At 40.9% G+C, this 13,674-nt stretch overlaps 1 protein-coding gene across 1 annotated transcript in view; it reads left to right on the top strand.

The window, feature by feature from the left end:
- The first annotated feature begins 6,184 nt into the window (after positions 1 to 6,184).
- Positions 6,185 to 13,674, top strand: part of LOC148368590 (von Willebrand factor D and EGF domain-containing protein) — an 84,011-nt gene continuing 76,521 nt past the window's right edge. The window contains exons 1-3 of the mRNA XM_088329711.1: positions 6,185 to 6,248; positions 7,522 to 7,706; positions 10,844 to 11,072. Coding sequence (XP_088185837.1) covers positions 6,185 to 6,248; positions 7,522 to 7,706; positions 10,844 to 11,072 — 478 coding nt within the window. The remainder of the gene's footprint in view (positions 6,249 to 7,521; positions 7,707 to 10,843; positions 11,073 to 13,674) is intronic.

Below are 13,674 nucleotides of genomic sequence, written 5' to 3'. Positions count from 1 at the left end.
ATTGCTCTGGAAAGTGTTAAATTTTTCAGTAACCAGTGTAACAGTGGTTTTATCTACTCTAACTGAACAAAACATGAAAGTAGGAAAATGAAGGATAGGTTGGAACACTAACCTCTAACTAAAAAAGTCCAATTTTAATTCAGAATATCTCTTTTTTAAAGGACTTTTCTTTAAAAAAAAGAATTAACAAAATGCATTTTTAAAAGTCAACTTTTCCTTAATGGCATTTTCTAGGAAAAAAGGAAGAGTCAAATAAAAGTAAAAATAAAAGGAATCAGCATTAAATTGTGTACAGAAACAGAACAAGTAAGTTTAGTTCAATCCTAAGGATAAAATGACATCAAATCTGGGACAACTCAGGCTGGATGACACATCCACGTAAGAGCATGTGGAAACACTAACAATCGAACAAAACATGAAAGCGAACAAAATATGAAAGAAAGCAGATGCTGGAAACGTATCAACCCGAACGAGCTGGCACTGAACAAAACATGAAAGGAAACCAGCACGGTATGTGTTGTGATACCAAAGAAATTACATGTGATTGCTTTGGGGAGTGTCACATTTTTGGGGAACCAGGGTAACAATGGTTTTATTTACTCCAACTGAACAAAACATGAAAGTAGGAAACCTCAGGACAGGTTGGCGCACTAACCATCTCTAACTGAAAAAGTCAGAATTTCTCTTTTCCATTGGCCCTTTCTCAAAAAAATAAAATAATGAAATGGATTTTAAAAATTTAGCTTTTCTTCAATGGTATTTTCTAGGAAAAAAAGGAAGAATCAAATAGAGGTAAAAAAGAAAAAGAATCAGCGTGAGATAGTGTACAGAAACAGAACATGTAAGTTGACTTCAATCCTCAGAATCAAATGACAACAAATCTGGGACAACTCAGGCTAGATGACACATCCCTGTAAGAGCATGTGGAAACACTAACAATCGAACAAAATATGAAAGGAAGCAGATGCTGGAAATCTTGGAACCCGAACGAGCTCTTACCGAACAAAACATGAAAGGAAACCAGCACGGTATGTGTTGGGATACCAAAAAAAATCTGTGATTGCTTTGGAAGCTGTCACATTTTTTGTAACCAGTAAAATACTTCAGGTGAAATACTTGAGTGCGGATAGAACAACAACATGGTGTTCGAATGCAACACTCACCAGCTGTAACAGAACAAAATCTGGAAGGCAGGAAACACGGGCCCTTTGGAACAATAACTGAAGAAAAATGTAAAAGGAAGACAACACAGGATATGTTGTAACACTCAACAGCTCTAACAGAACTAAACCTGAAAGGCAGGAAACGCATGCACTTGGAACTCCAACAATAACTGAAGAAAACATAAAAGAAAGATCACACGGGATATGTTGAAACACAGACAAGCTCTAACTTAACAAAACATGAAACAAGAGAACACGCGATATGTTGGAAAACAATATGGCTCCTGCGACATGACATTCTAACACTAAACAGCTCTAACAGAACCAAACATGAAAGGTGAAAACACATGCTGATTTGGAAATCTAACAATAACTAAAAAAAAAACACAAAAGGAAGATCACATGGGATAGCTTGAAACACAATCTAGCTCTAACTAAACAAAACATGAAAGTAGACAACAGGGAACCTGTTTAGAAAGCAACTGGTTCTAACTGAACAAAAACAGAAGAGACAACACCTGGACCATATGGGTGGCTAGAACTATGACATGATATTCGAACACTAAACAGCTTTAACAGAACCAAACCTGAAAGTCAGGAAACACATGCTCTTTTGGAACTCTAACAATAATTGAAGGAAAACACAAAAGGAAGACAACACGGGATATGTTGGAACACAAACTAGCTCTAACTAAACAAAACATGAATCACGACATCACGGGATTTGTTGAAACACAGACTAGTTCTAACTAAATAAAACATGAATCACGACAACACAGGATTTGTTGAAACACAGACTAGTTCTAACTAAACAAAACATGAAAGAGGAATTAGGGAATGTGTTGAGATAGCAACTGGTTCTAACTAAACAAAAACAGTGAAGAAACTTCGGGACCATATGTGTGGCTAGAACAACGACACTAAACAGCTCTAACAGAACCAAACCTGAAAGTCAGGAAACACATGCTCTTTTGGAACTCTAACAATAACTGAAGAAAAACATGAAAGGAAGATCACAAAGAATGAGTTGAAACACAGACTAGCTCTAACTGAAAAAAACATGAATCACGACAACACGGACTTTGTTGAAACACAGACTAGTTCTAACTAAACAAAACATGAAAGAGGAATTAGGGAATGTGTTGAGATAGCAACTGGTTCTAACTAAACAAAAACAGATAGGAAACTCCGGGACCATATGTGTGGCTAGAACAACGACACTAAACAGCTCTAACTGAACAAAACATGAAACATCACAACACGGATATGTTGAAACATAGACTAGTTCTAACCTAACAAAACATGAAAGAAGACATCCGGGAACGTGTTGAGATAGCAACTGGTTCTAACTAAACAAAAACAGAGAAGAAACTCCGGGACCATATGTGTGGCTAGAACAACGACACTAAACAGCTCTAACAGAACAAAACATGAAAGAAAGACCACAAGAAAGATTCCCACATGTGGACAGAACAGTAACAAACCGTCAAATATAAACCAGCTCAATCTGAACAAATACAGGAAAGGAAGACCACCCATATTTTTTTTTTGACATGTTTTTTTCGAGTGCTACAACTCATTCCATTGTAAACAAGTGCTAGCAATAACAATAAAGACTATTCTATTTATTTTCTATTCCTGCATCGGCGGGACATCAAAATCTTCAAAGTTTGAGCTGAGGGACATTTGGAGGTCTTCTTCAAGCCTTTAAGTCTTCTGGGCCCGGGTCCAACAGTTGAGTGAGGGGTGGGCCCCATTTTTTATGGCCCTAAAAACCTCAGGGTCCCCACTAACCACCATCTTGTTTTCCAAGCAGCTGGAGGTCTACGATCACACCAACACCATGCACGACGCCCGATTTCCTCAGGCAAAGGTCGAATGTTTTACCTCACTTAAGGTTATCAACAACCAGTGTAGAAAAGGCAAGCGTGAAATAACATTTCATTAAAGATTAAATATGTCAGAACCAGAACAGATACAGGACGCAAACGCGTGACGTTCTCACACAAGCTTTTTCTTTTACGGGAAATGGGGACTCATGCACCGATTCCGATCGCCCGAGGTGATATCAGACAGATGGGGTCGATACTGGACAGGAAGTGACAGACAAGATAGATAACGGATCAGGAAATCGAAAATTAACAGGAGATACCAGACGGGAACGAAAACTGGAGTAAATAATAAACAGGAAAAAAACAGATGGAAACTAAACTTTAACCCGAAATTAAACAGGACAACAATAAACGGGAACAATACCGGACTGGGGAAATCACAGGAAAACAAGACCGAGTCAGAACCCACATCTTGTGGGGCAGAAGTTTGTTTGGGAAAGCAGGAACAGGTCAGAACCCACGTCTTGTGGCGCAGAGGGTCGTTTGGGAAAACAGGAGCAGGACAGAACCCACGTCTTGTGGGGCAGAAGTTTGCTTGGGAAAACAGGAACGGGTCAGAACCCACGTCTTGTGGAGCAGGAGTTTGTTTGGGAAAAGAGGAACTTGTCAGAACCCATGTCTTGTGGCGCAGAGGGTCGTTTGGGAAAACAGGAGCAGGACAGAACCCACGTCTTGTGGGGCAGAGGGTCGTTTGGGAAAACAGGAACGGGTCAGAACCCACGTCTTGTGGGGCAGGAGTTCTTTTGGGAAGATAGGAAGGGGTCAGAACCCACGTCTTGTGGGGCAGGAGTTCGTTTGGGAAACAGGAACGGGTCAGAACCCACGTCTTGTGGGGCAGAAGTTTGCTTGGGAAAACAGGAACGGGTCAGAACCCACGTCTTGTGGAGCAGGAGTTTGTTTGGGAAAAGAGGAACTTGTCAGAACCCACGTCTTGTGTAGCAGAGGGTCGTTTGGGAAAACAGGAACGGGTCAGAACCCGCGTCTTGTGGAGCAGGAGTTTGTTTGGGAAAAGAGGAACAAGTCAGAACCCGCGTCTTGTGGGGCACAAGTTCATTTGGGAAAACAGGAACTTGTCAGAACCCACGTCTTGTGGGGCAGGAGTTCGTTGGGAAAACAGGAACGAGTCAGAACCCACGTCTTGTGGGGCAGGAGTTCGTTTGGCAAAACAGGAACCGGTCAGAACCCACGTCTTGTGGGGCAGGAGTTCGTTGGGAAAACAGGAACGAGTCAGAACCCACGTCTTGTGGGGCAGGAATTTGTTTGGGAAACCAGGAACGGGTCAGAACCCACGTCTTGTGGGGCAGGAATTTGTTTGGGAAAACAGGAACGGGTCAGAGCCCACGTCTTGTGTGGCAGAAGTTTGTTTGGGAAAACAGGAACGGGTCAGAACCCACATGGAAGGTAAGAAACACTGGCAGTGTCAGAAGACCAACTAAAAAAAGAACAAAACGGGATATGATGGAATACCAACTGGATCCAACGGAACAAAACATAAAAGTAAGAGGATGTCGGGAGTATAGACGTGTGTTGCTTGAAAGACAGCATCATTTTTTTTAGAACAAGGGAAGACACCTAGTTCTCTTTTTCCAGATAACAATTCCCGCGCAGCCAAATTGTTGTCAGACAGGCACGAAGCAGCATGGGATTTTATGTTCTGTTTTCTTTTTTTGCGGTTAGCTCCAGAGTGTTCTGTCGCGGGCAATGTTCCCTCTAAGCTGTGCGCGTGCGCTGCACATTCTCAGCGCACAAGAAAATCTAGCCGGCGCACAAAAATCAGGGCTCAAAATTGCTAATTAAAAAGCGAATTAAGTCAAAGTTACAGTGCATGAAGGTCAAAATACACGGGTTCCCCTGACGCTGTGTTCTAAATGCGGTATTTTGAAGTCGAGTCAAAGTCGAACGAAGTTGAGTAAAGTTGGTAGAGTTTTTCGAGAACCGGCTTCTTCGGCTCGGCTCACTAAAAGGAACCGGCTCTTTCGGGTCCTAAACGGCTCTTCGGGTTGTTTTTGCTTCTTTCATCCCTACACGACCAAATATTATGTAAAATTGTGCACAAAATGACTAAAAGGAAGGGGGGAATAGGAAAAAAAAAGAAAAATGAAAAAGTAGTGAAAAGCTATTTCAACGATCAGGAGTTATTTCATAGCGTGTGTTGGAATTTCAATTTCAAAATGTAGCATTTACCAAATTGTTCGAATTACCGTTAATTTCGGACTATAGAGCGCACCTTATTATAAGCCGCACCCACCACATTTTAAAAGGATAACCGCTTTTGTACTTACACAAGCCGCACCTGTATATAAGCCGCATGCGCCCACGTTAAAATATGTAACACAATGACAAAATTAACCCAAACCCGACTTTGATTCCCGCGATTTTAACTGAATATAAAGTACAAGGTTCAAAACCCACAGCCGGCAAAATGAACGGAAAATGATACCGGTACTTAAGATTTGATACAGACCTGCAGAGTCCGGGTCCCGTTAAAAGTAATCCAAGGAAAAAAAGTGTATATTTCCAAAGGTAAGGGTGGGAAAAAAAAAAAATATCCACTATTGTCTGCCGTGTCCACAAACACTCATCTTTACCGGTCCCCACTTCCCGTCGTTCCCCGCGTCTGTTACGCCCCTTCTTTTTAATTGGTCAGTGCAAGACTTATCAGAATCAGTGTCCAAAATAAATACATTACAAAAATATACAGTTGCAAATACATATTACACCGAGAGAGTTTTCAAAGCTTTAATAATAATATTATAACTTTCATCCCAAACCGTGCCTGTGAAGGGTAGCAAAACGCTACTAACAACACACTCGCAATACAGTTAACAGGTCTGTTAAAAAAAACATACCGTACATGTAGAAATCACGGTAAACTGTTCTCATCTTCCTCCCTATAACCGACGTCATCAAAGTCGTCTTCCTTAAGTATGAGAAAGAGACTTTGTCATATAGACGTCGTCCCACGCTCCCTTGTTTAAAAACACGCAAGCAACACGCTCGCAAGGAAAAGTTTGTCTTGCGGGGCAGAGGTTCGTTGACGGGCTGACCAAGGGAGAGTGAGAGCCCTGATCTTAAATAGAAGGGAAGACAATCTGTCAACGAGCCGCAGGGCGGGGCCAATTGGCGGCCATGGCAACCATGACAGAACCCATGCAGGGGAGGCAGGAACTGCAGGCGGAGGCTGTAAAAAGGAGTATGGTATTTTTCTAGAAAAATTGGGACCAAAGTACGGAACAAAGAAGGCACAGAGCAACTACTAAAATGTCCAAACAAGAAAGAAACACCGGACTTAAAATTCAGACTACAAATGACAGAAACTGGAAATGGGAACGACCAGGAACAAAGTCACAAAGTAACAAACAAACCTGACTTTGAAGTGAATATCACACCGGGGATAACGGAAAAACTCTTGTTGGAGCCTCTGGGAAGCCTTTTTCTCAAGTCCTTTAGCTTTCTCCTACCGGCCATCTTCTCTCCGCATAATGGCGTGCCGACTCCTACCATGGACGCGCCAAGGAAGCCCCCTGGGCTTCACCATCTCGGAGAAGAGCGTCCCGATGTCCGTGATACTCAAAACAACGCCTGCCGTCCTCCGTCAGAGTCCTGTTATCAACAGAACTATACAAAATATTCTGCATTTGGAACAGCCTGACCTGTCATTGCACTAAAGCCCACTCGGTGAAAATCTTCATTGCATTATGAGTCAATCGTATAAAATCCTTTATAGTCAAATGTATAAAATCCTTTTTAGTCAAATGTATAAAATCCTTTTTAGTCAAATGTATAAAATCCTTCACGTGTCAGAATGAAATATTTGCCCAAAAACACCAACAACGTTTTGTTTTTTTAATCTTTTACTCCTGTTACATATGAAACAAAAGCCTCTCATGGGGGAGGGAAGGCCACATGGTCCATGAAGAAAGCTGGATCTTTCCTTTTTTAAGACTTATCTTTCGGATTTCATAGCCGATCAAACCGGAGAGAATAATCCGCGGACCATCCAGGCTTCATGGATCTTGTGGGCCAGGTTTCCTCGCCAAGGGGCCACGGCTTTCGGTTTCGGCCTTCTTTGTCTCCGGTGTCCTAGGGAGCAAAGACCAGCAAGGACTCCCTTCTGAAAGAGGGAGCAAGCAGGCGTTCCCACCTCTGCTTTTAAATGCTGATGAGGTCATTGGTCACCAGAGGCGTGTCCTGTGACCGGTCAAAGTTTCCTGTTCACGCTTTTCAAAATAAAAGTCTCCAAATGACTGATTAATGTGCAAAATTTTAGCATGAATCATAACATACATCGGCGGAAAATTAATCTTTTAATTACAAATGAACACTCTGGGGGTTCTTCCTTGTTTTTGCAGATGCTTCTAAATGAAATGTATTTGTGGCAGTATGATTAGCTACAGCGTTGACTTTGATTCCAAAGGAATCCACAACTCCAACTTTCATGTTTTGTTTCTTTTTTTTGCGGTTAGCTCCAGAATGTTCTGGGAGGGGCCACCGGATCTTGCGCAACCCTCGTCGGAGCGTGGACTTTGACTCCAGCGAAGTCCAGAGCTCCAACATCCAAGATCTGGTCTGTGACCACTCCCTGGAGGCGGGTTGGTACCGGTTCAAGATCGGAAACGAGCCGGCACAAATGCCCACCGAGTGTGTTGAGGCGAGTACAAAAAAAAAAATGTAGGACAGGATTTAGTAAACTGAAAATGTGTGAGGGCCTAGTATTCAGCCTGGGATTCTTTGAACAGTCTTTGATAAATTCACCCTCCGTCAAAGGTTCATAGTGCTTTTTGATCAGCGTCGTACGAGGTCGAGCAGACCTCGTAGCTCGCCTTTGTAGCATTTTCATTTGACTCGCAGGGTCTGGTGAAAAAGCGCTGCTGTGAGGTTAAAACAGCCTCCAGTCGCCTCCCCTTTTCACAGCGTTTGCTTCTATTTAGCGTTTAGTAGTCAGCATTTTTCGTGTAAGGATTTTTCCAGCTTTAATTTTGAAAATCGCTAGGATTGAAATGAATTATTCTTGACTGCAATCAGTAAACAAATTTGCCTCTAGGTGTTGCTGGTGCTCCACCATAAATCTTTTTATTCTCTAAAGGATTCTAGAATTTCCTACACTGATGAATGTTAAATTGTTGTTAATTGAGTTGTTTTGAGTTCTGATATGAATTGGTAATCCCAAGAAAATGGAATCAATGAATTATGCCGATGGAAATAACACACGCGATTTACTAACACAGAAAATTTGAAAAGAGACCGAACTATCGGTCAGTTCCTCTTTTTATGTGTTCCAGGGGCGCTTGACCAGATAATGCCTGTCTATGGGCGTGGTCTTAGATATCTGATTATGCCTCTATGGGTGTGGTCTTAGATATCTGATACTAGCAGTATCGGGTGACGGTGTTTGAAATTGTTAAACTTGCTAGAAAGCCAAAGAAGTGAGAAATTTGCGTAATGTTCTGTCCTCGAGAATGTCCCTCCAATCGACATAATTACATACGGTGAGAACATTATTTTATCAATACATTGCCTTGGACGATACCAACTGTATTACGATACCAAACTGTATGTAACATCCTACATGCCGACATTTCTTGTGTAAATATTGTGTAAATTATAACTATAACCTTATCCTCCTTGTTTTATAACCTTATCTTCTCTGTTCCTTTATCTTCTTGGCTTTTTTACCTCACTTTGAATGTGTGAAACTGGAGTGTCATGCCCAATTTCGTTGTCACAATATGTTAACCCATTTTGTAACGATGACAATAAAGGTATATTCTATTCTATTCTATTCTATTCTATTCTAATTACATTCAAAACTGTCACGAGGGGGACCGGACCAGAACGGAGGCAGGAGGCAGGAAGGGAGAACTCAATTGCGTTGACGATCAAAACTTTTATTTACCAAAATAAAAGTCGTCCAAAACTCAGGGACAAGACAGAACAAACAGGCTTTAAGAAAAACGTGCAAACACAGGTTTCTTCCGACTCAAACGAAACAGGACAGCGCAAAACAGAACGGGAAATGCAGACAGAAAATGCAAAACAGAAACTGCAAGCAGAAAATGCAATGAGCCAGCACCCGCAAAACCCACAACCCACCCTTAAGTAGCGCATACGCAAATTAGCTGATCTACTGCTGCCGTGCCCAGGGGGCAGGGCCAGCCGGTCGCCACGGCGACCATGCTGGACACGACAAAAACTTGTTATCCGATTTCATTATGGTACCTGTTAAAATGGTATGTTCCGGAACTGTCCATTGTTCCATCCATTCCAAAGTTCTGAGTTACTTGGAAATCAATTTTGTGCTGCGCTCATTTGCTCTACGGTCGTCTGGCAGTCTCTTGGTAGATAAGCTAAACACAGAAGTTTCGAATTTTGGTGAAATCATCCTCCAAATTTTTACTTGTCCTGGAAGAGGCGACCCTCACAGTCAACTTTCCTTTTTTATTTTATTTACAGTCGGCATTTCGGAAACGGGGTGGGCTAAAATTCTCACAGAAAGCCAAGGCAAGGTGGCAAATTGTTATGTATTTTTTCGCAAAATGTAGGACAAAATAAATGCTCAAATAAATGCCAAAATTTGTAAAGTAATAAATTGCAGATTTCTTTTTATTTTCTGATATATTTTGTCGCATAATATTAACATTTTTGGGGGCTTATTTAGTCGGTTGTAAGATACAGAACTGTACTTTTTGAGTGGAAGTACAATGTTGGCAACAAGATTCACTTGATAGAATTGAAAATTATTGGAATGCAACACAAACTTTTTCTTTTTTCCGTGTTTTTTTTCTACTTTATTTTTTAATTCCTTTCAAAAAATCTCATTGTGTTTATTTTTTCCAAGCTGTTACTTTTTTCTTTTTGTTCTCTATTTACTTTTTTCTTACATTTCTTTCTTTTCTTTTTTTCTATTTTTTTTCTAAATTTTTCCTTCTTTTTTTCTATTCCTTTTGTTTCTGTTTTTCTCAGTTTTTCACTAGTTTTTGATTTTGGTATTTTTTTCTTTTTTGTTCTATTCCCCCCTTCCTTTAAGTTATTTTGTGCATAAGTTTACATCATATTTGGTCATGTTGGGATGAAAGAAGCAGAACCAACCTGAAAAGCCGTTTAGGACCCGAAAGAGCCGGTTCCTTTTAGTGAGCCGAGCCGAAGAAGCCGGCTCCCCGACAAACTCTTTTTCTTCTTTTTTTCTGTGTTTTTTTTTCTACTTTTTTTTTAATTCCTTTCAGAAAATCTCATTGTGTTTATTTTTTCCAAGCTGTTACTTTTTTCTTTTGTTCTCTATTTCCTTTTTTTTTACTTTGTTTCTTTCTTTTCTTTTTTTCTGGCTTTTTTTCTGAATTTGTCCTTCTTTTTTTCCATTCCTTTTGTTTCCTTTTTTCTCAGTTTTTCACTACTTTTTTGATTTTGGTATTTTTTTTCTTTTTTGTTCTATGCCCACCTTAACAATTTTACATAATGTTTGGTCATGTTGGGATCAAAGAAGCAAAAACAACACGAAGAGCCGTTTAGGACCCGAAAGAGCCGGTTCCTTTTAGTGAGCCGAGCCGAAGAAGCCGGTTCTCGACAAACTCTACTAACTTTACTCAACTTCGTTCTACTCCGACTCGACTTCAAAATACCGTATTTAGGACACAACGTCAGGGGAACCCGTGTATTTTGACCTTCATGCACTGTAACTTTGACTTAAGTCGCTTCTTATTTAGTAATTTTGAGCCCTGATTTTTGTGCGCTGGCTAGATTTTAGTTTTCGGCCAAAAAAAGTGATAAAAGTCTTCTTGTCTCCTTTCCCAGATGAACCATTGCGGAACGCAAGCGCCAGTTTGGCTACGGCTGAACGGCAAATCGTTGCCGTCAGCGGGCGAAATTCTGCACGTGTCGGCTTGCGCCACCTGGAGGTTTTTCCGCGGAAGCGCAAAAGATTGTTGCCTCTTCCGGATTCCCGTCAGCATCCGAAACTGCGGGAATTTCTTCGTTTACTTCCTGCAGCCCACCCACGGATGCATGGGATACTGCGCACAAGGTTGGAGACCCCTGCGAAAAACAATCACCCCTATTTGTCCATCATTTTGAGTTTTTGTCCTCTTTTTCTCTCCTCTTCTAATTTTTTCTCCACCTATTTTGTCCACTTTTTCTTCTACGTCCTCCCTTACGTCTCCAATGTTACTCCATTTTTTGTCCATATTTTCTCCTTTTAATCCTCCACTCTTTCTTCCCCTTTACTTCTACGTTCTCCTCCTCGTCTTCCTCCACGTCTCCTATGTTTCTCCACTTTTTGTCCACTTTTTGTCCACTTTTTGTCCAGTTTTTCTTGCAGTTTTTCCCTTCATTTTTTTATCGACTTTATCTCCAATTTTTCTCTACTTTTCCTCCACTTTTACTTCCACGTCCTTCTCCACGCCTTTCTCTAAGTCTTCCTCCACGTCTCCAATGTTTCTCCACTTTTTGTCCACATTTTCTCCCTTTAATCCTCCACTCAGTCTTCCCCTTTACTTCTACGTTTTCCTACACGTCTTCCTCCACATCTCCTATGTTTCTCCACTTTGTGTCCACTTTTTGTCCAGTTGTTCTTCCAGTTTTTCCCTTCAGTTTTTTTATCGACTTTATCTCCAATTTTTCTCTACTTTTCCTCCACTCTTTCTTCCATGTCTTTCTCCACGCCTTTCTCTAAGTCTTCCTCAAGGTCTCTAACGTTTCTCCACTTTTTGTCCACATTTTCTCCTTTTAATCCTTCACTTTTTCTTCCCCTTTACTTCTACGTTTTCCTCCAGGTCTTCCTCCACGTCTCCTATGTTTCTCCACTTTGTGTCCACTTTTTTGTCCAGTTTTTCTTGCAGTTTTTCCCTTCATTTTTTTATCAACTTTATCTCCAATTTTTCTCTACTTTTCCTCCACCCTTTCTTCCATGTTTTTCTCCACGCCTTTCTCTAAGTCTTCCGCAAGGTCTCTAACGTTTCTCCACTTTTTGTCCACTTTTTCTTTTTTCCTTTCAGTTTTCATCCACTTTTCCTCCAATGTTTCTCCACTTTTCTCCACATTTTCTCCTTTCCCCGCCTACTTTTTCCTCCATTTTTCTTCCACGTCTCCTATGTCTCTCCACTTTTTGTCCAGTTTTTCTTGCAGTTTTACCCTTCAGTTTTTTGACGACATTATCTCCAATTTTTCTCTACTTTTCCTCCACTCTTACTTTCACCTTTCTCCACGCCTTTCTCTAAGTCTTCCTCAAGGTCTCTAACGTTTCTCCACTTTTTGTCCACATTTTCTCCTTTTAATCCTTCACTTTTTCTTCCCCTTTACTTCTACGTTTTCCTCCAGGTCTTCCTCCACGTCTCCTATGTTTCTCCACTTTTTGTCCACGTTTTGTCCAGTTATTCTTCCAGTTTTTCCCTTCAGTTTTTTATCGACTTTATCTCCAATTTTTCTCTACTTTTCCTCCACTCTTTCTTCCATGTCTTTCTCCACGCCTTTCTCTAAGTCTTCCTCAAGGTCTCTCACGTTTCTACACTTTTTTTCCACTTTTTCTTTTTTCCTTTCAGTTTTCATCCACTTTTCCTCCAATGTTCCTCCACTTTTTCTCCACATTTTCTCCTTTCCCCGCCTACTTTTTCCTCCACTTTTTCTTCCACGTCTCCTGTTTCTCCACTTTTTGTCCACTTTTTTGTCCAGTTTTTTTTACGGTTTTTCCCTTCAGTTTTTTAACGACATTATCTCCAATTTTTCTCTACTTTTCCTCCACTCTTACTTCCACGTCCTTCTCCACGCCTTTCTCTAAGTCTTCCTCCACGTCTCCAATGGTTCTCCACTTTTTGTCCACATTTTCTCCTTTTAATCCTTCACTTTTTCTTCCCCTTTACTTCTACGTTTTCCTCCAGGTCTTCCTCCACGTCTCCTATGTTTCTCCACTTTTTGTCCACGTTTTGTCCAGTTATTCTTCCAGTTTTTCCCTTCAGTTTTTTATCGACTTTATCTCCAATTTTTCTCTACTTTTCCTCCACTCTTTCTTCCATGTCTTTCTCCACGCCTTTCTCTAAGTCTTCCTCAAGGTCTCTCACGTTTCTACACTTTTTTTCCACTTTTTCTTTTTTCCTTTCAGTTTTCATCCACTTTTCCTCCAATGTTCCTCCACTTTTTCTCCACATTTTCTCCTTTCCCCGCCTACTTTTTCCTCCACTTTTTCTTCCACGTCTCCTGTTTCTCCACTTTTTGTCCACTTTTTTGTCCAGTTTTTTTTACGGTTTTTCCCTTCAGTTTTTTAACGACATTATCTCCAATTTTTCTCTACTTTTCCTCCACTCTTACTTCCACGTCCTTCTCCACGCCTTTCTCTAAGTCTTCCTCCACGTCTCCAATGGTTCTCCACTTTTTGTCCACATTTTCTCCTTTTAATCCTTCACTTTTTCTTCCCCTTTACTTCTACGTTTTCCTCCAGGTCTTCCTCCACGTCTCCTATGTTTCTCCACTTTTTGTCCACGTTTTGTCCAGTTATTCTTCCAGTTTTTCCCTTCAGTTTTTTATCGACTTTATCTCCAATTTTTCTCTACTTTTCCTCCACTCTTTCTTCCATGTCTTTCTCCACGCCTTTCTCTAAGTCTTCCTCAAGGTCTCTCACGTTTCTACACTTTTTT

The sequence above is a fragment of the Urocampus carinirostris genome, chromosome 3 (genome assembly GCF_059441175.1).
Source record: "Urocampus carinirostris isolate Australia breed hairy pipefish chromosome 3, RoL_Ucar_1.0, whole genome shotgun sequence".
Classification (NCBI taxonomy): domain Eukaryota; kingdom Metazoa; phylum Chordata; class Actinopteri; order Syngnathiformes; family Syngnathidae; genus Urocampus; species Urocampus carinirostris.
This window is presented reverse-complemented; position numbering and strand designations above follow the sequence as displayed.